General features: G+C 40.0%; 1 protein-coding gene across 4 annotated transcripts in view; it reads right to left on the bottom strand.

The window, feature by feature from the left end:
- Positions 1-3: 3 nt before the first annotated feature.
- Ino80d (INO80 complex subunit D) overlaps positions 4-26,334 on the bottom strand; it is a 62,103-nt gene continuing 35,772 nt past the window's right edge. For all 4 annotated transcript variants that reach the window (XM_048344893.1, XM_048344890.1, XM_048344892.1 and 1 more), the window contains exons 8-13: positions 23,510-23,734; positions 22,046-22,155; positions 21,059-21,192; positions 13,961-14,178; positions 13,110-13,267; positions 4-11,200 (exon numbers count right to left, since the gene is read on the bottom strand). In XM_048344893.1, the coding sequence (XP_048200850.1) occupies positions 10,038-11,200; positions 13,110-13,267; positions 13,961-14,178; positions 21,059-21,192; positions 22,046-22,155; positions 23,510-23,734 (2,008 nt within the window). In that variant the 3' untranslated portion in view covers positions 4-10,037. The remainder of the gene's footprint in view (positions 11,201-13,109; positions 13,268-13,960; positions 14,179-21,058; positions 21,193-22,045; positions 22,156-23,509; positions 23,735-26,334) is intronic.

The following is a 26,334-nucleotide window of genomic DNA, read 5'->3' as shown; positions in this document are numbered from 1 at the left end:
ATATTTTTCCTAGCAACAAACACCACACCCAATGCCATAGATAGGGAAGGTTTTCCCACCAGATATGGGGCTCCTACCAAAGCCTGCCCACCACCTCTTTCCACTGTCTGTGCAGAAACAAGTGGCTCCCAGTTTTTGTGCATATAACTAAACTATGAACAAACAGAGGAGAAGAGTGTTGGTTTGTAAGTTTCCTTTAAGCAACTAGTATTTTTAATGTATGGCATGTATTCAACACACTTTCGTGCCAAAGTGAATGAGAACACTGAAAAAAGAAGGGCTTTGAGAGCTGCTAGTCCTTGCTACCGTGCAGTTACTTTGTTAGAAGACATTTCAAAACTGTCCAACCTGCCTGTCATTTACTGGTTCCCAATAAGCTACCTCACCTTCGGTTTCCCACTGTAACTTGGTTTCAACTTACACTTTAGTACTCTAGCTAGTTCCACAGAATTGCTAAAGGCTTTTTGTAAAAGGCTGCTTCTGATATCAAGTTCCAGCTAAGTTGCTGAGTAAAACCATTCTAACCCTAGCCTCTGTTTTAGCCTTCAGGGCTACCCTCATTCCATGGTTCCCCCTACCATCCTACAATTTAGGGTAGTCCATCTATTTCCTCTTGCTGCCAAGTTCCTCAGATGCAATCTGCTGCCAACTCATCATAAAGTCAAATCCAAGCATCCATCATGTCAAACTGATATACTAATGAAAATCACCTGAAACTCCAGGGAATAAGAATTAAACCTTTGTCAAGTACATGCAACTTGAAATTGTCTTTTAAAAAATGATCAGGAAGACCTTTAACTAAATAAATGCAAAATGTGCGTAAGACAGCTTCATGAGAGCTGTCTTCTTTCAAAGCTGAATTTTGAACAAGGCAGAATAACAATTAGGTGATATATTTCCCTGCAGCAAGAGAGTAGTTAACTTCCCCCAGGCAAAATGATCTCCGTAATCATTATTTATTAATGAAAGGAAGAGGCAAATTGGTGAATTACTTGGGTTGAGAAGATAGTGGATGACACTCACTAATGGAAGTATTTAGGTTGTTTTATGGCTGGGTGGTGGCATATCCATTTCAGGGAGGAAAAAAATGTGAAAAAAATTCCTCAATGAATCTGTTCCTCACAAATGGCATTAAAAAAAATGAGTCTCCCTTTCAGTTAAACAAACGTAACAATAAAAGGAAAAGAAAGATAAATAAATAATGTGTGGATGTCTTTAGATGACACTTTTACATGTTCTTTAAATAAATTTTGATAATGTATCTTTAAATCATTACATACAACTGCTGCTGCAGTGAATATTCCAGTAGGGGGCGGCATTTTGCTAAATGTAAAAGATTGCCATTTAGAACTCATCCATATACATGTGTATATACAGGTATATCAACACTATTTATATACATAGATATCTAGAGGGCAACCTTTCATTGCCTTTGAGTATCTGTATGTCCACTCTCACAATATATATGGGAAACATACTGTGTGAGCATATACAAAAAGTATATGTACACATGTTGTAACGTGTATATATACACTTTTGTCTGTGTGTGCATAAGAGCTTTAAAGGCACAATATATAGGGATGCAAGTTTTCTAGAGCTGCAGCAAAGTTAAAACTCACAACTGAGAAAAGTCAAAATAACATATAGCAGAATTCATTTCATGAGAACTAGTTTCATTATGACTAAAATGAATCAGTTACAAGATTCAAGAGGCTTCCGTGTGACTTTGTATGCTTTCCATTAACAGTAAATTTGGTTCAACCACAGAACAAGTCAAGCTACGTGAGAATTTAATGGCAATAAGTGTGGAAATCAACCTAACGCTATCAGTCACAAAATCCTAATTCCAATTATATGTTCTTTTCAATCTAAGTAAAATGTCCAGAAATTGGGAAAAAAAAACTTTCAAAATTAATAGTTTGTATGTTAGTATTTTGTTTGCTTCAAATTACTACCCAATTTTCAAGATAATTATAAAATTACTGAAACATGTTTTCTGGGAAAATTTCAGAGACAAACATCTTTAGAAGAAACAACTGAAGAGTTAATGAAATGCTATCCTTTAAGCCAAATACTTCTAGATTGAAAGCATAATAGGTGCAAATATATATATATATATAATACAGTGCTGGTGGTGGAGCTCAGCAGTAGACTACTTCGCCCAAGTGTACAAGGCCCTGGGTTTGATCCCCAGCATCTCAAAACAAAGGAAAAACTGCAGTGATGTTTTTGCTTTTGTTTAAGTGATGAGATAGTGATCATAGAGGGTAGTGGAGATTGACAGTAGTAGAACTGATAGGTAAGAATAGACAGGTGTTCATTTATGATAGCAGTAAATAGGATAATGTAAAGGGCTTGCAGTATGCTCCAATGATGTACTCTAGACCCTCACCTCTGCTTACAGAAGAATCTAGAATTTTCCATAGGCATATAATCTTGCTTAACAAAGGTTGTTTCCCTATTACACACACATTTTTAGGGAAATATATGTATATAGCTTTATCTATACACACACATATGCATACGTGTATATATAGATTTATACAAATGTATAAATAAACATAATACTTTTCAATCTTTCCATTGACAAGGCAAGTTCACATTCAGCAAAGTGCCACCACATCCCATATACACATCTCTGTACAGATTTACACAAAGGGGTCTGTTTTCACCCTCCAATCAGGGGGAATATATTCTAGCAAATCCCACTAACCAGCCACTGAAGGGAGAAATGGCACCAATACAGACTCCCTTCTTTCATTTGCATGCATATGTACAAGAAATATGCAGATTTCTTAAAACCCAAAAGCAAAAGTAAATGAAATTGGGCGGTGCTTCAAAAAACAAGTATAAAAAGGAACAACATACAAAGCTTTCCTAGGTGTTGACTATACCTAAAATGCAGTAATGAGACCTCAGAGACAAGTACAAATTCAGATGTATTACCAGATGTTCTGACATATCAAAACATATGGTTTTTATATTTAAAATAAATGTGATTAGAGCACTTAATCCTAATTTGACTATTTTTAAACCACCAGATAATCCAGTAATGCAGATAGGGCAAAATGGCAACTTGAAACTCAAAATAGGAATGTTTTGTTTTGTTTTAAATTCCACATGAATTGGGTCAAAGTTAAGGGTAGCCTAATTTTTCCTATAGCCAAAAGATGGGAGCAGGAGCATTTTAACTTTATAACTAATGTTTTTGGAGATAACTGACATCAGCTCAACTTTGAAATATGCATGGTGAAATGATCCCACCAACTCCTTAAACAAAGCAGCCCCTTCAAAGTTTCTTTATAAAAGGCCTATAACTTTTCTTACCTTTACCAAGATCAACAGCACTTACTATTTAAAGTATGAAGAATATCACTAGCATAAAAAAGGGTCAACAGATCTCTGGTCCCATCACCCCAATGGAAAAGCACAGCTCCTGTCTGGATCTGTTTGTTCTGTCTCTCTCTCCCACTCCCATTTTTATGCTCAAAATGGAGAGGCTGGTCTTAGAATCTGCTATTTTTTCATGCCACTTTAAAAACAGCATCAGTTAACCCAAAGATTAAAATGAAATGCACATGATATCAGAACTAGCCTTTTAATATGATGCTATGAAGAATTTGGTGTATTTATACAAGAGACTATGAGAAAGAAACTCTCATGTCCTTAACTAGATAAATCATATTTCTACAATACATTCGGTCCCATTCCTCTACTTTTACATAAGCACACATTCATATCTCTCACACACGTGCCCTCAATGTATATTTTTGCATGTGTATATAAAAAACAGACATCTACATGCACACAAGTAATTTAATTCTATTTTTAAGTCACAGTGGGAATTCCTTAGTGAGGAGGGATAAAAAAGTTCCTGAATAAGACACTGAGAACATCTAGACTTATTATTTTCTCTATTTTACTTCCCAACTTACAGAATAAACTGTAAATTAAAGAATAAATCCATAGGAAATAAAAGGTCTTAAAAACTTAGTTTACAAATTCCAGCTACAGTAGTTGGAGTTTTACTTGATCTATGTACTTCTACTTACCCTGTAACTAAGCTTCTAGCCATCTTAAGTGTAAACCACAGATCATTTACTAAAGAACATGATTCTCAACAGTTCTATGGACAATAATAAATGGTCTAAAGGTGTTCTACATTTTGAGGCCCCAGGATATCCTTTTATATATCTGCAAGGTAGCAAAGGATAGCTATGCACCTTGACACGGCAGAGATCCAGTGTAAAAAGGTGCTTCACTAGTTTGTTTTGTTAAAAAAAAAAAGCAAAACAAACAAAAAAAAGCTCATATATATTTTTTTAGCTATTAAAACACATAGGCAACATAATTCATTACACTCAATACAGCTTTAGTATAAAACATAATTTATGAGGTGATGTTAATAGCATAAATTAATATACCTTTTCTCTTAAAATCTACAATAAGAATTCTGAAAGCTCATTGGGGAAGGAAATCTTAAATAAAAGTTTTAAAGCTGTGCGTGATGGGAAAGGATTCTGCACACTGAAGCTGAGATGAGAGCCTGAAGTAGAAAGGAAGAAAGTCCTAGGTGAGACACCGCGGGCTATGAAACCAAAATGTTTTCTTTCTTGCGCTCTCTTCAATGATGAGTGAGTCACCTTTAGTTTCTTTGAAAACTTTTTTTTTTTTAATTTAAAAACTGCCCTAATTTCCGCAAGGAATCCCTGAGACATACTCAATACTAGACAGTGAAGAGTTATCACTGCTGAGAGGAAAGAATGCAAACAATGTCATCAAGGTGAAGCTTCCCACCATGTTCACACTAACATGCACTGGAACCAACTGTACCTTCACCAGGGGGTTGGCTGGAGTCATTCTGGGGAAATGGGTATGTTCCCCAAGAAAAAGAAATGGTGTGGCGGCCTTTGTCTGCACTGGAGCCTTCTGCACTGCACACTGCAAAGTTTTCCATGGGGAACTCTGGGTGCATACAGAGCTTACTTCAGTGGTCCCCAGCTTTAAACAAACAAGTGAGCACAGGGGATTCTGTTACTACAGCCCAAGTCAGTACAGACCATTGTGTGCTCATGCGTACCTCAGCACTGGGTGGACAGGAACAGGCTGGCAGAGAGGAGGGAAGGAGACTGTGCTGCCAGGAGCTCACTACAAGTCAGATTGATCTTTCTCTTAGAAAAACTAACCTTGAGATTGCTCAAATGCCTTTTTAGATGGATGCTCTTCAAACTACCCAAACATTTCTGATATTCAGGAGCAGAAGATCAAGTTGTATCAAATGTGCTCCCTCTCTGAACGCCACATCTCCTTCATTAGCTCTGTATCACAGTGCCGAGGGGAAAGCTAACTAAACATAAAAGGGTCCCTAGGACCCACAACTGTAGCAGTAATGACACTGGGTTATTAGACGAGACCTAACTGTTCATACATGTTGTGTATTTTCTCTCCTAACTATTGTGGGGGAAATGCTTAAATATACATATGTTCTTCACAGGTAGTCTATTACAAAGCTTTTGAAGACAATTTAAAATGTTACTTTAACCTACTCAACATGATTTTAGTTCTCTCCAATTAAGATAGAGGAAAGCTTTAAAAGATCAAAATATTAAGCTATCATTAAATTACTTTACTTTTCTACAGAATGTCAGTGAAGATCCCATGATTTTTAGTTTATTGAAGGGGGAAAACATCTATAGTCATTCATGAGTTAATGAAAATATATATAAATACCCTATGATATATTTATTAGGAAAAAATCCTTAGAACAATGTATTTGTGATGACAGAGATTCAAATGAAGACTATTCAGAATGACTACATCTTCTTTCCAGGAATTCTCTAAACTGTCTCCTTAAATTGGAAGGTTCTGTTGGCCATCCAGCAACCCATTCTATTATTCTATACAGAACAAATCAAGAATATAACTTAATTATTAAAAAGTCAAAAGGCTAAAAAGAAAGGATGAAAAAGCTGGAAGCTTGACATCTACAATGTTTTAATGAATCTCAAATCCCTTAAATAATTAGTGTTAATATGCTTCTGGTTTTGCAATATCTACCCACAACAACTTTTTGAAGCTTTTGAAGTTAGAGAAAAGGCATCACTCTCCTCCAGACATTCTAAGGAAGCCCATCAACCATCCTCTCGGATGCCAGAGCACAGGAGAGAGGGCAGGCAGGACCAATGAACTGACAACAGTGATTCACCTCCATGTGCTCTAATTCTCGTGCCAAATTAATGGAAGTCCATGCCACAGGTCAACAGAAGTAAAAATAAAAAGACTCTCTGGACGATGCAAACGTGAGCAGCATGGATCCGAGGCCCTTCCTAGAGAAAGAACTATCTTTTTCATATGGATTTCATACGGATGGTAGTCATGGATTGAGGACAAGCTCTGTTAAAGCAAAGCCTTTGTATAAGGTACAGAATATGATCATTTCCCTAACTTCTAGGCGAAAGATTAAGCTGACTTATATAAATACAGGGCTGGAGGCATGGTTCAAATGGTAGAGCACCTGACGGCAAGCGCAAGGCCCTGAGTTCAAACCCCAGTACCACCAAAAAAAGGAAAGAAAATCTTACAGCTATTTGGCAAAGCTAAAGTATTAGCTTTATTTAGTCTCTAATCATAAAATTGATAAGGTCAAATTTAAGGAAAATAAATCACTTTCCAACTTGATGCCTACTATATGCTTTTTGTAAAATAGTAGTCTCAAAGGAGAATACCAGATACACTACAGTTTCTGCCAACATAGAACTGCTCAGGAAGTCATTTATAAAGCAAGTGTGCTCTCTGGGCTTATTAGAGAAAATAATATTTTGCTGTATAAGCTTTGCGATGATAAGTAGAAATATTTCCATTGCATAGCCTGTCACTTAGTAGGTTAAGTGTAATTGCTATTTCCTGAATTGTTTACTAGCTAGATAGATGTATTCAGAAGTGAGAATTGCTAAACCATTTGTACAGAGGGCAAAACAATTTCTTAAGTACTTTTATTAAAATATCATTGACAGTTAAGGGAGAGAAAGCCCATCTTTTCTTCGGATGCTATCAATCACAGTCTACAAATATCAGATCCTAAGAGCACAGAAAACATCTGTTAACTGTAGCAACTTTTAAAATTAAATCACAGTAACATGATCTCACTGGCCTTTATCTATGGTCCCAAAGAACTGCAGTAACAGAGTGAACCTTCTCTGCCATTGTTTCTCACATACTCAACACTAGAATGGAAACTAGTTTTCACTAGTATTAGGACCTTATACAAGATTTGCTTTTGATTCCAGTATTGCCTTATAATAACATAAGTGCTATTTTAAAAGACTAATTTTAATATTTTTGGAGTAAAATATACTTTATTCCTTTCTTTGCAGATAATAGCCCACTCAATACTAACAGACCAGAACTGCCCCAATAACTGGAAGAAAAACATAATGGTATCTCTGGGTTTATAAAGTGTTTCTTCTTTCTTCCAACAATGACTCACAGGAACAGCAAGGGCAGAGCAAACTGCAAGTTTGGATACTTGTCCCGAAGCAGATGAACCGAGGAAAGCATGTTTCTGCCAATTCCTCAACCCTAGGCTGGCTGGTACTTCCTAAGATGGCCCCTTGCTCAACTGTCATCACAGGCATCTAAACAAAAGGAATTTAATCAACATTTTTGGTGTGAAGCTGTAACTGGCAACATTCCTGATCACTTCATGCCTCCTTACTAGAAAGCAGAGAAGGGCTTTTAAATGCACATAAAACAGAAAATTGCAAACAATAAAATGTGCAACTTACTGCAAACTCAGTTTTTTGACACCTAAAGAATTTTAAACAGCTAACGTGAGAGACAAATACCGAGAAAAAGTTCAAATAAACTACCCATGACCTTCCCTTCGCTGTCAAAGAAGAGCTTATTAGGAGGTGCATGTGCTGCTCTGCTACAACCTTTAATTAGTACACAATGGAAACAAAACAAAATCACTGGGAATGCAGCTCAGCAAAGGAAAGGACACTAGAGCAGAGGCAACTACTCATCATCATTTTACTGACAAAGGTTCACAGGTGAGATATATTCAAATGATCTGTTTTTACTATTCAGAATAGAAATTTACGGTGATACCAAATATAATTTTGCTTTGTGACATAATTTAGAAATTTATCAATCTGCAAAAGGCAAAGCTATTAAAAATAAATCTTCCAATTAACTGTCATAATTTAAAAAAAAGTAAATATATTACAAACATATTTTTGGCCCACCCCCCAAAAAAACTTCAATAAATACAAAATAGGGAGTATTATGATTTCATACAGTCATGTGACATTCCCTCCAATATTTTAGGCACGAGGTATCTGCATAGTGCCTGCCGATTACCATCATTCCTTTAAAAAGCAGAGGAGAAAACCTTTCAAAAGAAGGAACTGGCTACAACTAGCATGAGCATAAAGAATACATATGAGAAATGGAAAAGCATCCAAACCTTTACCTATTAGAAAGGAATTGAGAGCAAGTCATCCCTGACAAACGTGTTACTATACCACATTGTTTACTCATCTTTTAGAACACATATTTAAATTAGAACAGACTCAGGTATGAATAGCCAGCTAATGGTATTTTACACGACAGTGAACTTCTCAAGAAAAGCAGAGCAGAGATGTCTTTAAAATCTAGCTCAATTCTTCTTGTGCAGGCAAGGCAGACAGGAAGAAACCTCATGTATTATTTCATAGCCATCAGCTTACTAAACTCCCAATAGGATTTTGAACCCTAAAATCCTGATTCTTTAAAATAATTCTTTTCCAAAACCATTTCCAAATTGACTTAAGCCTAACTTAGATTCTTTTAAAAAAATACCAAAGGTAAGTAAAATGTTGATTTCCACATTCTGCTTTGAGAGAAATTTTAAAATGTGTGTCCTTCAGATTTACACATCACTTGACAACTGGCACACAGCATCTACAAGTGTCTTCAACATTTTACAAGTCTTACCAAAGAATCACTACTGTAAACATGAACTTTGAATGCAAAAGATGGACAAGGAGTTCACAGATTTCATCTTTCAAACCTATCTGACCTATCCTGCTTTTTTCACATCAAAATAATGTCTTCAGTTACATCTTGCCAATGTGTTCCATGAACAAGAGACACAGAAATGAATGCACATCTGAAAAGGCAAAACAACCTGGAGACCCCCAAACCTCGGGAGCCCCAAGGTCACCGCAGGCAAGCTTCCCATGGCATTCCCAGGCAGGGACATGACTGCAGCTTCTCCTGTCTCCTTTCTTCACAACTACCTTTGAGCAGAAAAGGGTTGTGCTATTTATTCACATGACCAGACCCTCCCTAGTTAGGAAACTTGAATGAACTCGGTGGGAAAGCATGACCAACCTTAGTAGGGTGGCGTGAGATGTAGGAAAGAACAGAGCCTTATGCTCATTCCAGGGGTAAACAAACAACAAAGCAATGGGACAGTTACTTCCTGCACTGCACAAAACACACACATGGGTGCACACATACAGGCAGTCAAGGACATCTTTTTCTCTTCTTAACCATATCACAAATTAGGAATGGCATCCTGGCCTCCCTGTGGTGTTTGGCAGTTGCTGCCTCCACACCACCCACTACCTCCTACACGGGAACTCAGTGAACAGGATCATTCTCTGGAGAGCCACCTATGTAAAAACCTGGCTACAGAATGGAAAGCACGGATCTGCACACTAGGAAATAGTAAAGGGCACTGGTAATCTGAGGTATCTTCCACTTCTAGGACTTGCTGCAAGAAAATCCATCCTATCCAGTCACTGTGCTGAACCACACGGAAACCACCAGCCGAGAGGACCTGCCAGGAGGGAATGAGCACCAGTGCTAAGGAGCACATGTGAACACTGAAGTGAGGTCCACTGCACGGCCACATGTTGGACTGGAACGGGGAGCCCCTCTGATCCCCATCCATCTCTTTTTAAATCTTCTTTAGGAAAAGGGTGGGAGGGGCAAAGGAGGAAACAAAGATAACAAGCACGTTCCCCACCTTCCTGCCCGCACAGGTGCACTCAGTTGGGAGAAGGGAAGGGAGATGCGTTATTGGTACTTGTCGCCGTGGCACCTGTTACTGTGAAGCCTGTAGGAGGGGCTATGGAGCTGTGGCTGGGCTGCAGGTCCTTAGGAATGCCACTGTGAGAACTCAGCTGGTGGCCGAAGGCTGCGCTGAACTGAGGGAGTTGCTGCTTCGGAGAGGTGGAGGCCATGAGTTCAGCGGAAGGCCCCATGCCACTGAAGCTGGTCTGCGGTAACCCCGGAAGCACGCTGGAGCTGCTGGGGGTCACAGTGGCGAAGGCAGGCTGTGTGGTCTCTGAGTTCGACGTGGTGGGTGGTGTGGATAGGGAGGTGGAAAGAAGATGTCCATCTGCGCCGAGAAGGTTGCTAAAGGGAGAGGGATCTCCAAGGTTGACAGGGAGATTACCCCAGTGAGTTCTGGGGTTGACCACTCCTCCAAGTGGCACCTCGAGTTGGGTTGGGAGCAAGTGCTGTGTCATGATGGGCATCTCTGCCGAAAAGGTAGCTGCCATAGTATCACCAGAGTACGATGTTGTATGGGGAGAGGTGATATGGTCACTGTAGGGAGACGGCACGTGCTCGCTGTCATAATGGCTTCCATGGGGCGAGGAGTGTGAATGATCACTGCTGTATTGCTGTCGTGAGGTGATTAGGTCATCTGCCTTGCTCAGCAGCTGGGCAGGATGTGGCCTCTGCGAGGCATGGCTGCCATCATGAAGTCCATGAAACTGTCCTGGGAAGGCTCTCTCCCCAAGTGCACTCTGGCTGATCAGAGTGGCAGAAGTAAGGCCAACACTGGCAGGGGCAGAAAACTGCCCCTGGATCTGCCCTGCCAGGGGTGTAGGTGAGTTAGACAAGGTAGCAGAACGGAGCAGGTTCTCATCCAGCTCTAGACTAGAAAAATTATCAGATACTATACGCCCATTCAGTAGCTCCCCGAGGTCTGTGTTCACTTCTCGGCTCAAAGACTGGATTCCTGAAGCTCCAGTACCAGTGGAGAACACTCCCAGTCCTCTGTCTGACAACTCCTGGACTGGCACACCATCTGACTGGGAAAGTACCCCAATGGTACTCAGGCACTCAAGAGAGGTTACAGCCTGCAAAGCCCGTTCAAGCTCCTCGGCCTCTTCGGTCGTTGGGAGGAGGTCTCCATTCTTTCCTGGGTCAACAAAAGCCAGCAAGAATGAAGCATGATGTATATTACAATGATCGTACATTTGAATAATTTTATACATTATTCTATCGGATAAAAGTCCCTCTTGAAAAGAGAAGTTTCTCAAGAATTGAACTAAAAGGAAAAGACAAAATATGAATCTTCAGAATAGGTATGAAATATCACATGTGAAAAGTACCACCATTAGTTATTGAAGATATTCTCAAAATGATCCTATCAACTGAAAAATTCCTAGGAAGTCTAACTTAGGTTTACCAACTTAAAAACTCATGCTGGGGCTGGGGATATGGCCTAGTGGCAAGAGTGCCTGCCTCGGATACACGAGGCCCTAGGTTCGATTCCCCAGCACCACATATACAGAAAACGGCCAGAAGCGGCGCTGTGGCTCAAGTGGCAGAGTGCTAGCCTTGAGCGGGAAGAAGCCAGGGACAGTGCTCAGGCCCTGAGTCCAAGGCCCAGGACTGGCAAAAAAAAAAAAAAACTCATGCTGATCATCTAACTATACCTGTTTGTACCTAAAATGTTCACTGTCACTGAGATAGAAAACAAGGCAACATAGGACAGATGCACCCAACTTTGTCTACACCTCGCCTTCCCGGCTGGAGGTCAATTAGGGAACACTAGAATATATCCCTACCTATGTTTTAGCACACCACCACACACACACTGTTCTGGTTCTAAGTTATCTTTCTAATGCTTATGTTATGCCTTACTCTCGAATCCTTCCCTTTCAGCCTAATTTTCATAAAGTGGAAGCCCACGAACTGACTTAGATTTCATCTCCATTATTAAAAAAATAATTATTAGAGCTGGGCACTGGTAGTTTGCACCTGCCATCGTAGCTACTCAGGAGGCTGAGATCTGACTATCATTGGCATCTCCAAATAAAGCAGCAAAAAACTGGTAGTGGAGGCATGGCAAGTGGTAGAACACCAGTGCAAGTGAAAAAGCCAAGTGAGAGTATACTGCCCTCCCCCACCCCAAGTAACCAGGGTAATGGTGGCGCACACCTGTAATCCCAGGTACTCACCAACTTGAGCAAGCCGTTACCCATCTTAACCAATGAGCTAGGTGAGGTGATATGTGCCTCTCATCCCAGCCAAGTAGGAGGCATAACTGAGAAAATTAGAGTCTGGGATAACCAGGAAAAAACTTGAGACTTTATTTAAAAAATAACTACAACAGGAAGGGTTGGGAACTTGGCTCAAGTGGTAGAGCACCCACTTAACAAGCATGAAGTCCTGAGTTCAAAACTCAAGGTGCTCCCTTCCCAATTTTTCTTTGTAATTAAAAAAACTAAGTAAAGGAAAAGAATCAGGTACTGGTGGCTCATGACTGTACTCCTAGCTACTCAGGAAGCTGAGATCTAAGGATTGTGGTTCAAAGTCAGCCCAGGCAGGAAAGTCCACAACACTCTCATCTCCAGTTACCCACCAGAAAACCGGAAGTGGTGCTGTGGCTCAAGTAGTAGAGAGCTAGCCTTGAGCTGAAGAGCCCAGGTACTGTCCCTGAGCTCCTTTGTTCAAAGCTGGTGATCTACCACCTTGAGCCACAGCTCCACTTCTGGTGGTTAATTGGAGATAAGAGTCTCACAGGGACTTTTCAGCCAGCTGGCTTTGAACCGCGATCTTCAGATCTCAGCCTTCTGAATAGCTAGGATTACCAGCATGATCCACCAGTGCCTGGCTAAAGACATTATATTTGAGAGGAACATTTTAGACACATTTCAGAAAGCTATTTCCCAGGCCAGGGGTGGTGGTACATACTCATAATTCCAGTACCACCAACACACAAAAGGTTAAAGCAAGAAGATGAAGAGTTAAAGAACACCCTGGGCCACAGAGTATGACCTGGACTCAAAACAAAACAAAAAACCATTTTTTATTGACCGTACCTTCAAAAAAATCAAAATCTTGCAAGTCATCAGGTAGCCGGGGCAGGACATCTGAAAAGTCCTCCTGGTTCAATTCCAAGTCATGTGGAATGTCAGTGATCTCATTGGCAATGTCATCCGGCAACTCATCAGCACTCAGCTCTGGCGTGGATGGGCTCCTGGAAGACAATGCAGTTGCGGCCAACACCCCCCTTTTACTTTCCTATCAAGGCTGCCAAGATATGGTCATTCGCCATGGAGAGAATCCAGTGTCATTTGACATAGGAAACCCTAACTAAAAAGAGCAATTTCACTACTTTAGGAGAAGGAAATCTGAAAGCAACACATTAGAAAAAAAAAGCTGGAAGTGGCACGGTGGCTCAAGTGGTAGAGTGCTAGCCTTGAGCAAAAAGGAGCTCAGGGACAGTGCACAGGCCCAGAATTCAAGCAAAAAAAAGAAAAGAAAAAAAAACCCACAAAAATTGGGCAGGGCATGGTGGTACATGGCTGTAATTCCAACACTCACAAGGCTGAGGAAGAAAATTTACAAGTTTGAGGCCAGTCTAGGCAAATTCTAAGCCAATCTTAGATTTACAAATCAACAGTCCCCCCCCCCCAAAAAAAATTACCCAACAAACAAAAAAAATTCCCACAAAAATTTAACAATTAAATTTTAGCATCTCTTCTCTCTTTGCTGCAACCAATTAAATGCTGGCATTAGCAAACCTTGTTATTTAAAAAAAAAGTCCTAAGCTGCCAACTGACTAGCTTCTGTAGGAACTGCACACATTATAACAGGCACATGGAAGTGGGTGCTCAGGCAGGAGTGGTCAGAAAGCGTAAAGGAAAAGCAAACCCAGCTCCACACTGACCGGATGTGCGAGGCCTCCACTGGCAGTGAGACGCTGGGGGGCATGCTGAGGTTCCCCTGGGGGACGGCGGGGGGAATGGGTTTTTGGGGTCGACGAGGTCCGCGCCTTCGCTTCTTCTTGTGTTTTTTGGTAAGTGCAGGAGGCTTGGTTTTTTTCCTGGGTTTCCTCTGCTGCTGGTGCTGAACTTTACGGGAGTTATCTCCTCTCAAGAAATTATCCTTGGGAATGAAGGAGTTGTTGTTTTTTTAAACTGATGATATATCCATTACTCAAATGATTTCCCCTTCCCTCCTTGGCTGCTATCACACAATAAGGCAATTATAGATAACATTAAAATGGGGTACATTAAATTAAAAAAAAATTTAAAGCTTTTTACCATAAGGATATAATTTAAATATCTGAGGAAACCTGCTACAAATGTCATACAACATATACATGTATTAAAACATCACGTTCCATTATGATTTTATGTACCAGTTAAATTGTTATTATAAAAACCTGAGATAATCTCCTATCTAAAAATATTTATACTTATTACATACCTAAAGCTATGTAGAATGATAAAGAATGGAATGAGGAAGAGATTAATTTATCTCATATCAATTCAACATAACATATGTATTTGTATACATATACTGTCCATCTTGCATTGAAAGGCACTGTGAGAGCTGATTAGCTGTGTAGCTCAGTGGCAGAATGCTTGCCTAGCAAGTTCAACACCCCGAGTTCCATCTCCACCACTGGGAAGAAAAAGACTGTGATACACAATTTCATTTGTGCTATCAAAGAACTTACTCTCCTATGAGAAAAACATGAATAAAAGTATATATGCAGCAGCCTAGTGGCAAGAGTGCCTGCCTCGGATACACAAGGCCCTAGGTTCGATTCCCCAGCACCACATATACGGAAAACGGCCAGAAGCGGCGCTGTGGCTCAAGTGGCGGAGTGCTAGCCTTGAGCGGGAAGAAGCCAGGGACGGTGCTCAGGCCCTGAGTCCAAGGCCCAGGACTGGCCAAAAAAAAAAAGTATATATGCAGGGCTGGGAATATGGCCTAGTGGCAAGAGCGCTTGCCTTCTACACATGAAGCTCTGGGTTCGATTCCCCAGTACCACATATATGGAAAATGGCCAGAAGGGGCGCTGTGGCTCAGGTGGCAGAGTGCTAGCCTTGAGCGGGAAGAAGCCAGGGACAGTGCTCAGGCCCTGAGTCCAAGGCCCAGAACTGGCAAAAAAAAAAAAAAAATAGTATATATGCAGGATACAGAAAACCGAGCAATGATGATATAAATACTTCCTAAGGGATGCGGAAAAGGAAAATTAATTAAGTTTTGTAACATGAAAGGGTAACTAAGGTTTTATGACTGGGAAAGGAAGATAATAATTTTAAGGTAAAGAAAATAGCACAAATGAGAAAAAAAGAGCAGTTAAGAAGTTTGGGACCCAGAATATGTTAACACCGTGGCAATAAGGAATCACTTTTGCTCAACAAAATTTTTTTTTTTTTTGGCCAGTCTCAGGGCTTGGGACTCAGGGCCTGAGCACTGTCCCTGGCTTCTTTTTGCTCAAGGCTAGCACTCTACCACTTGAGGCACAGCGCCACTTCTGGCCTTTTCTGTTTATGCGGTGCTAAGGAATCGAACCCAGGGCTTCATGCATGCTAGGCAAGCACTCTACCACCAAGCCACATTCCCAGCCTTTTTTCTGTTAATTTGTTGTTGTTTTTTTTAATTTAATTTTATCATCAGCTGATACACAGAGATTACATTACCACGCATCAGGTACTCACACATTTCCTTCCATAGTGTGCTCTGTTCCCTCCCTCTCTCCTATTCCCTCCCTCCCATCCCCACCCATGAATATAGTTCACTTTCATCAATGTCCAGTGTGCTCCACTGCTGCACTTTTCCACCCTTTTTCCTTCGGATTCTGGGCCCCGCCCCCAGATATGCATGCTAATATACCATATATAAGGTAAAGAATACAGACTAATCAAAAAAAATGAAACACAATTTTTTTTTAAAAATCCTTTGTTCCATATCTTTGGAGTTAATTTCAGTATGTGTGTGTGTATATATATATGAAGAGATGCTTGGGTATTATACCTTTGTGATTCTCTCCTAAGACTATCCTCTTTGGTCTCACTGTGTGTAATAATCTGGAATCCTGTGTAATTTAGCATAATCCCAGTGTATTTTAGATCTAACTTCTGCCTATCAGAGACAACATGTACTATTTGTCTCTCTGATCTTGGCTTACCTCATTAAACATGATTTATTCTAGTTTCATTTCCCTGAAAATTATATTATTTTATTCTTTTTAATGGATATGTAAAATTCCATTGTGTACTACATTGTGGAGGTCCACTCATCTATTGTGGGGCACCTGGGTTGTGTGCATGTCTTGGCTATTGAGAATGGTGAGGCACTGAACATGGATGTGCAGGTATCCTTATCATATCCTGGGTCATGATGTTCAGCTCAGAGTAGATGCCCTGGAGTGGTATGGCTGGGTCGTAGGGAAGTCAGCAAATATTCTTGAAAAATTAACTACCATAGCCATGTGCTGGTGGCTCACACCTGTAATCCTAGCTGCTCAGGAGGCTAAGATCTGAGGATCACAGTTCAAAGCCAGCCTGGGCAGGAAAGTTTCCATGAGACTCTTATCTACAATTAATTTCTGGTGAGAAAACTGGAAGTGATAGCACCGTGCTATGGCTCAAGCTCTAGCCTTGAGTTGAAGAGCTCAGGGACAGTTACCCAGGCCCACAGTTCAAGCCCCATGACCAACTTCTCCCCCCATAATTTTTTTTTTAAACTATCTCAGTAGCAATGTAATGAGAGAAGTTGGAGGAGCCATCCATCGATGCCATGGTTCTAACCATAGGGCCATTTCAACACTAGACAAATAAGACAAATAGCTGAAGACAATGGGAGCAGCAAGAAAAGCCGAGGACTATCAAGAGGGAATTCTTTTGTTTTTGACATTTTTATCCAGGCAAAGATAATGGCAACTTACACTAAGATATAACAGTGAGGGGCTGGGAATATGGCCTAGTGGCAAGAGTGCTTGCCTTGTATACACAAAGCCCTGGGTTCGATTCCCCAGCACCACATATACAGAAAATGGCCAGAAGTGGCGTTGTGGCTCAAGTGGCAGGGTGCTAGCCTTGAGCAAAAAGAAGCCAGGGACAGTGCTCAGGCCCTGAGTCTAAGCCCCAGGACTGGCAAAAAAAAAAAAGATATAACAGTGAACATGGAAAAGTGGGTTTGGATTCAGGATAAAATAAGAAAGCAGAGCCAAAATACTTGCACAGCTGTTTTTAGGTTGTTGCTGTTTGTTTTTGTAGTCAGTAATGGGGCCTAAACTCAGAGCCTGGGCGCTGTCACTGAGCTTTTTTTGGTCAAGCATAGCACACAGTTCCACTTCCAACTTTTTGGGTTAGTTTATTAGAGATAAGAGTCTCACAGACTTGTCCTTCCTGTGCTGGCTTCAAACTATGCCTCATATCTCAGCTTCCTGAGTAGCTAGGGCTACAGGCCACTGGTGCAGAGTTTTGTCTAACCCAAGGTAAATCTCTTGCTGTGTCACTAACAGGGTACAAATATCTCATCAAAGATAGCTCAAAGCACTGTTAGATTAACTGTCCTCAGATAGAAAATAATTTCTAAAATTTGTATATTTAGAAAAAAACCTTATTTATATATTTTAATTTTATGTCACTAATATAAATTATTTTCTGGTTTGCAGAAGTAGCAGCGTCTAATCAACTGAAAAGGAAAAATTGCTTTGAACATAATGCATTCAAATGATTATATAAATTTTAAAAAGTAACTGACTAGGGCTGGGAATATGGCCTAATGGTAAAGTGCTCGCCTCGTATACATGAAGCCCTGGGTTCGATTTCTCAGCACCACATGTACAGAAAGGGCCTGAAGTGGAGCTGTGGCTCAAGTGGCAGTGTTAGCCTTGAGCAAAAAGAAGTCAGGGACAGTGCTCAGGCCCCGAGTTCAAGCCCCAGGACTGGCAAAAAACAAAGCAAAACAAACAAAAAGTGACTGGCTAATTCATTAAAACAGGCTCTAAAGCATAGCTTTCTTACTTAGTTAGATTTTCCTGGTCTTAGAGGTTTTCTGGAATGGCAGAACTTTAAAATCAAAATATATAGCAGGTTTGATTTCACAGTATGTGAAATCATCAAAGAAAAAAAAAAGCACTTGAAAATTATGCCAGAATAAGACAATAGAAATGCACATAGTTAAAATTACTTAAATAAAACAAAAATAGATTCAACATTGTATCTGAAGAAAAGTATAAGTTGTTCAAATTTGCAGTAAACTACAAAGTTCAAATTTTTCAAACCATATAGCCCTTAAAAAAAAAAACAATCAACAAGGGCTGGGAATATGGCCTAGTGGTAGGTAAAGTGCTTGCCTTGATTCCTCAGCGCCAGAAGTGGCGCTGTGGCTCCAGTGGTAGAGTGCTAACCTTGACCAAAAAGAAGTGAGGCACAGTGCTCATGCCTTGAGTTCAAGCCCCAGAACTGGCCAAAACAACAAACAAACAAACAAAAACACCCCAGAAAACAAAAAAAAAAAAAACCAACAAAAACTAAACATGAAAGTTCTTGGTGAAGATGACAGTGAATTACCTGCATGGAAACTAGGGCCTAGAAAGGCCCTAGATACATGTTTAGCTAGCGGCAAAGCCAGAATCACAAGCTAATGACCCGTCCTGTATCCTCAAGTACTAATGAACCTGTAAAGCACTGAAAGACCAGGAAGTGTCTCACTTAAGGTTACGTTTTATTTATTTATTATTATTTTAATCTTTTTAAAATTGGGTTTAAGTTACTACATATATTTCACAATACACATTTTAACCTTCACAATGACGAAAATTATCATCATTCTACTCTGTACAGCTTACGGAATCTATGAACTTTAACAATAAAATAATTTCCTTCATTTCATGTGATATGTACATTACTTTCCCTTTGTTTAGTAACATCTGTTCCCTCTTTTACTCATTCCCTCCTTCCCATCTCTACCCATGAGTTTCTTAGTTCACTTTCGTCAATGTCCAATAAAGCTGATGTTCCCCTCCCCCTCTGCTATATTCTTAGCCTTTTTTTTTTTTTTTTGACAGTCCTGGGCCTTGAACTCAGGGTCTGAACACTGTCCCTTGCTTCTTTTTGCTCAAGGCTAGCACTCTGCCACTTAAGCCACAGCGCTGCTTCTGGCCATTTTCTATATATATGGTGCTGAGGAATAGAACCCAGGACTTCATATATACGAGGCAAGCACTCTTGCCATTAGACCATATTCCCAGCCCTTATTATTATTGTTATTATTATTTTCACCCACTTTCCACTCATTCTGTTCCCTTCTCCTACCTTCCTTCGTGTGTGCTCGTGTATATCCCATATATGAGGTAGGTAATATAGAGTCATCTAAGAATAATAGGACATTTTCAGATGAGGACCTTCCTTTCCTTATCATTGGGGTTTTAAGAGGTGCTTGGGTCTTGTTATTTGGTACTTTTCTCCAAAAACTGTCCTCTTTGGTTTTTACTATGTTTTGGTATCTTTTTTTTGCCAGTCCTGGGGCTTGAACTCAGGGCCTGAGCACTGTGCCTCGCTTCTTTTTGCTCAAGGCTAGCACTCTGCCACTTGCCACTTCCTCCTTTTTCTATATATGAGGTGCTGAGGAATTGAACCCAGGGCTTCATGTATGTGAGGCAAGCACTCTACCACTAGGCCATATTCCCAGCCCCTGTTTTGGTATCTTGAGTCCTGTTTACATTGTTCTATCTCATTGCATTTTAAATCTAACACCTGCATATCAGGAAGACCATATACCTTTTATCTCTCTGTTCTTGGCTTATCTGGCTCAACATGATTTGTTCTAGTTTCATCGATTTCCCAGTGAATGTCATTATGTTATCCTTCCTAATGGCAGTGTAAAATTCCATTGTATATAGGTACCACGTTTTTTTTTTACTCATTTATGTGTAGTGGGGCATCTGGATTATTTCCATATCTTGGCCATTGTGAAGAGTGCAGCAATAAACACGGAGGTGCAGGTGTCCTTGTTCTAACCTGGTTCCTGTAGCTCAGGGTAGATGCCAAGGAGTGGTGAGGATAGACTCCTTGGAGTGGTATGGCTGGGTTGTCGTGTATGTCTGTCTATGTTTAGGTTTTTTTGAGGAAATTATTATTATTATTGTCAGGCATGGGGCTTGAACTTGGTGCCTGGGAGTTATCCCTGGGCTCTTCTGCTCAAGACTAGTGCTCTTGACACTTTGAGCCACCACACCACTTTCAGTTTTCTGGTGGTTAACTGGAGATGGATCTCATGGACTTTCCTGCCCAGGCTGGCTTTGAACTGTGATCCTCAAACCTCAGCCTTCTGAGTAGCTAAGATTACATGCGTGAGCCACCAGAGCCTGGCTTCAAAAGGTATCTAACTCAAAAGTAAATGTGAAAATAGTATTTAAAAAGTCATCTCTTGCCCACCACTCCCATGCTGAGGACTCATCCTAGGATCTCACTAGGCCTAGGTAAGCAATCTACCACTGAGCTATATCTCCCTGCCAAAATAAACTTATTTTTGATTTTGTAAATCTCAAACCTGGAAGGCTCCACAATCTGGAATTTTTGAATGGCACGTCACCTTGGGACCTCACAGATTTTGGATGTTTATTGTAAGGATATTTTACCTACACTAAAAATCTTCTAAAGCAATGATTTGGGTCAGTTGTTTAGTAAGGGTCTAAAATTAATTCCGTAAGTCATCATTAGCATTTTTTTAAAATTTAGTTAAAAAAAAAAACCTCTGGAAAAATTCAAGTCATAAAGAAATATAACCAATGCCTAACGTATAAAACTGTAACTTCTCTGTACATCACTTTGACAATAAGAAAATTAAAAATTTTTAAAGTAAAAATTAAAAAAAATTCAAGTCATAAAAACAATTTTTACAAAACTTGTTTCAGTGATCTATACCCAACAATTTGTACTATATCACAAGGTATTTCCTACCAGGAAGAAATGTCACAGGTTTGAAAACGTCTGCTGCAGAACATGAAACCTGAACTTACCATTTTTTTGGCATGTTCTTCACACAGAGGTGTCTGGTGGGTAATGTCAAAAACTGGCACAGAGCACTGCTGCCCATCTGCGAACTTGGCAGTGCAGCTGGAGAAGAGCTGCTGAGAGCGGTTCAAGAGGATATCTAGGGTTTGCAAGTTAGGAGTAAAACACACCTTAACTCCATGCTTCCATAGCTAGATAAAATCTACTTTTCTTCCTTATAGTCCATGTCTATGAACTTTTATTATTTGTACTGATATGGAAAAATTATAACAGCTAAATTTACCATTTATTCATCAGATGATATTTCTGCAGGAGTCTGTTTTGCTAATAATGATCTCATTAGGCAAATCTCTATTAATGACATTCTGAATCAATTTCAATTATTTTGAGGAGGAGGATAATTTCCTTCTTAATATAGTCCTCAAATCTCAACCATAAAGATTTTCTTTAGCCAGGGCCTGGTGGCTCACACTTGTAATCCAAGCTACTCAGTAGGCAAAGCCAGCCTGAGCAGGAAATTTCATGAGGTTCTTATCTCCAATTAACCACCAAAAAGCCAAGGTAGAGCTGTAGCTCACAATGCCGGGTCTCAAGTTCAAGCCCCAAGACTGGCACCAAAAGTAAAATAAAATTAAAAAAAACAAAAACTGAAATACATAGCCAGGAGTTCAAGCTCCACAACCACTATCATTACTACCACCAACAAAAGATTTTCTTTGGTTAACTGCTGGTGATTCATGCTTATAATCTGAGCTACGCAAGAGTCTGAGATTTAGAGGATTGTGGTTAGATAGTAGCTCTATCTCAAAAACAAAAAGGGGAGGGGGGGAATATAATCATGGGATTCAAAAATGAAGTAATTTTCAGTGATTGAGAACTTGCCCATCATGTCCTATCTTCTATCCCTAGTACCTCATTATTAGAAAAAAGAAGTAGGCAGCCCCACACAGTCAATGTTTTTCCAATGCCTGCTCAGTTTAGTTAAAGGATACGTTGGAAACAATGTCTAGTGAATGGAAGGACTTTGTTAGTGCACTGTTCACCCTTCACCGTTCCACTGCATGCTGCTGACTCCACCTCCTTCAACTTGGTCCGCCTGACGCTAGGGAAAGAAAATCAGAATTAATGTTCTTAAATTCTCAAATGGTATGCCATTATATTTCAACATTATGAACACCCACACTATAACTACCCATATATAATACCTACTAGTCATTAAAATGCAAAGATGAGTTAAAGAAAGCAGGTATAATAACCAAATGTGAATTTCTCTAATCTACCAGCATTCAAAGCAAACAACTATATCATAATACCATCAAATATATCCATCTGGAGTTGGTTTATTTTTCGGTTTCCTTTGGATTTTGATTTTATGAGACAAGGCCCAGGCTAGCCTCAAACTGATGCCTGGGTTAGCCTTAAACTTGTGATCTTCCAGCCTCAACCTCCTGAGAGCATAAACTTTCACGCCTGGCTTGCTTTGATTTTCAAGTGGTATTTAGGAACTTCCTACTTCACAGAGATTAGAGAGCAAAGTGATGCAAAAATCTGAGAGTAGAATCACCAAGCCTACCTCTGAATTTCATCTCTGTCTCATACTAACTAGTTGTACACACATTACTGAGACTTCCTAAAGCCTCAACAGTCTTACTTGTGTAGAAGGGCCAAGCAGGTTGTGAGTGGGAAAAGTCCTAACATGTTCAAACCACTGACTAACTATATACAATGGCACACAGGAAACAGTCAGGGGCTCTTGGTGTATTATCACCACTAGGAGTTTGTCACCTAAGACTGCCAAGAGTAAATCTACAGAAAGCTTGACTGCTAACTGGGAATGGAAACACATGAAATGGCTGAACTGCTCTCACCCATCAAAATCCACTCACCTGCCACATATATTTTAAATGGGCACAACTTCAAGTTTTGGTATTTAAATGCTATTTCTCCTTGTTCATGTAATATTAAATATAATGATTTAAAAAAACACACTTTTAGGACCTATACAAAATATAATGATGTTTACACATGTAAACAAAAAATATTGGTTTCTTAAACACTGACGTACAATGCATTTCTTCAATGGCATTAAAATATTTTTTAAAATCTTGAGTTGTCACTAATATCATTTTTCAACAGTACAAATACATAGTAAGACCCTGCATCAAAGAAGAAAAAGATTGGTGACATTTTCAAATCTTTAATGATCCTAGTAGAACTCCAGCAAAAAATCCAGTGATGCTTTAATTCTAATTTTTCTGCTAACACATGTCAGCCTTATTTTGCCACCTGTGTAGGGTATAACTTTTTCTCAGCAACAAAGGTAAAATACAATGCTCAACAATTGGGGGATTCAATGTGTATCATACATGGTCCCTTAATGCTCTGTTCCACGGATAGTAAACTCAAATCAGAATGACACAAGGCGGGTAGACAGGGTGACTGTGGGTGGCTCTAACCTGGTTCGACTGCATGCAGCTCTCCGCAGTTCATGTATTAGCTGCCCAGTACACTCAGGCTCTTTACTGGCTGCCTGCAGCAGCGCTTTCCTAAATGTATGCCGGCATTTCTTCTGACGAGACTCTGCCCGCTCCAGGCGGCAGAGGTGCTTGTATTTCTGCTGAAAGTAAGTGCAAAGTTGGGTCACCCTGGAGCTCCTACTCTCCGCATCATCGTCATCCGACCTGCAAGTACAAGAAGAGGGGTGAAGACTGAGTACAGGCAAAGCTCCTGTTCGAAAGGGGAAATGAGGATGAAGGTGGTTGGATGCACAGATTTAAAACTTTTGTAGCCTGTGAGTACGAACTTAAGAAAAATCAGTGGAGGAGATTCCAATAGACCTGAAAATAAGCACAGTATTTCAACTGAAAGCAGGGCAGCAGAGACACAGTGCTTTTAGCTTAGCCTTCATAGCACATCACTATGAGGCACTCCGAGTACTATCATCTTCTAAACTTTAAATGAGCACACTCTCAGAGAGAAAAATCTTTTATTTATCTTTACTTACTAAAGACTATGAGTAAATAACATCTTTTCATAATGCACAGAGCAGTGAATTTTGACAGCATTTGCCTAACAGCTGCCCTTTTGACATTCTGGTTTTTTAACTACACTCTTCTTTTTTTTTTTTTTGCCAGTCCTGGGCCTTGGACTCGGGGCCTGAGCACTGTCCCTGGTTTCTTTTTGCTCAAGGCTAGCACTCTGCCACTTGAGCCACAGCGCCACATGTATGCGAGTCAAGCACTCTTGCCACTAGGCCATATCCCCAGCCCGACTACACTCTTCTTGTTAAGCACTTTTTAGGGCTTATATTCATTCTAACAATTGTTTTTGTGTTTTTTTTTAACTATAGCATTTTGGTGAAGGGCAGTTACAAGTGTTGCCCGCTAAGGATGCTACTAAATCTATGATCGATGAGCATTTTCTATCATCAGAAAGGTTAAAATGTCCAATAAGCACCACATTTATTGTTAGGAATAAGATTTTATTCGTGTTTTTGTTAGGAATAATGCATATAAGTTGAAAACTATTTTTTCCCCTTTTCATTTTTTTTTTGGGGGGGGGGGCTTGAACTCAGGTCATGAGCACTGTCCCAGAGCTTCTTTTTGCTCAAGGCTAGTAGTACTCTACCACTTAAGTCACAGCACTACTGCTGGCCTTTGTTTATGTGGTGCTAAGGAATCGAACCCAGGGCTTCATATATGATAGGCAAGCACTCTACCGCTAAGTCACATTCCCAGCCCTTCCTTCCTTTCTACTGTAACAAATAAATACCACAGTTCCAACACACAGACTATATATTCTCCAATTAATCTTCTGCAAATCATTGCCTGGTCCTTCTTTCTTCCAGCAGACTACAAACTGTTCAGAGTCTCTTCTAGAAACATGTCCTGCTATAAGTATACACATACAAAGGTCTTGCTTCAATTTGTTAATGTATATGAAATATTTACAAAGTTTTAAATTGCAATGTACACAAAAATTATTCAAAAGAGGGGCTGGGAATATGGTCTAGTGGCAAGAGTGCTTGACTCGTATACATGAAGCCCTGGGTTCAATTCCCCAGCATTACATATACAGAAAACGGCCAGGAGTGGCGCTGTGGCTCAAGTGGCAGAGTGCTAGCCTTGAACAAAGAAAAGCCAGGGACAGTGCTCAAGTCCTGAGTCCAAGGCCCAGGACTGGCAAAAAAAAAAACTATTCAAAAGAGAATAGAATCAATAACTTAGCATATGTGAAGAAGCATATGTGAAGAGACCTGGACACAAACTAGAAATGCCTACTCACACTGGGACCCACTCACTTTTGATCTACAGAACCAGAATGTCTATGGGGTAGAAGGTGGGAATTTCCCCCCAAAGTCCAACAGCAGTTTTGGAAGGTCCAGTAATTCCATTAAGCACTATAAATACAAGACAGACAACATATATAGAATGTTACTAAAGTTAGCTAGAATGCCTATTGGATAAAATACTATAAGCTAAAATAGAGACAGAGTTGCATAATCCCATTATTAAGTCACATGTCTTGGTTAAGGTGTAGGATATATAGGGAAGTGATGACAGTTAAACTTTCTCAACTTAAATGCCAGGTGAATGAGTTAACTATATTTCACAGACAATGAAGGCTCTTTGCACATACCTAAGAAAATGGGTAACAATACTAGAAGTTTGCAAGAGAAAATTATAGTCAGCAAATTACAGAATCAACACTGGTAGAGACTAAAGAGAGTGGTTAGAAAACTATTAGAAAATGCCAGGTAAGAGGTAACACACACTGCTGGGAAAAGCAGCAGGAATGGAAAAATATAAGACATAATGAGCATGTATAAAATACAAAACTGTTAGCTGAGGAAGTGGAAGGGACAATACTGCTCAGCAGAAACTTTGTGTAGGCAGCAGCACCACTTATTAACAAGGCATCCCATCCCCCAGAACCAGCACTCTACCAGAGCTGCACCCCATAGGTACATAGGCACTCTACCAGAGCAGTTCCCCAGTGCCAAAGGGAGCTATCTAAAAACCGTTGGAAATGATAAACTTATGGGAGAAATAAACATTTCAGAGTTAAGAACAAACAAACGAACAGCAGTGGCGTGATTAAAGTAAGAGGTCACAGAGATAATGGAAAGGGCAACACATAGAAGGGCCATTATCACGAAAGAATTAACTCAATTTGCAAGTGGATCCCAAGGATAAAACAGTTAAAATGACTGCAAGGCTCTGAAGCTGCATATCTAGGTTGATGAGGTAATATTCATAGGGCAAGGAGAGGGAGAAGAATG

The sequence above is a fragment of the Perognathus longimembris genome, chromosome 4 (genome assembly GCF_023159225.1).
Source record: "Perognathus longimembris pacificus isolate PPM17 chromosome 4, ASM2315922v1, whole genome shotgun sequence".
NCBI lineage: Eukaryota > Metazoa > Chordata > Mammalia > Rodentia > Heteromyidae > Perognathus > Perognathus longimembris.
Note: the sequence above shows the minus strand (reverse complement) of the source record. Positions and strands in the feature narration are given on the sequence as shown.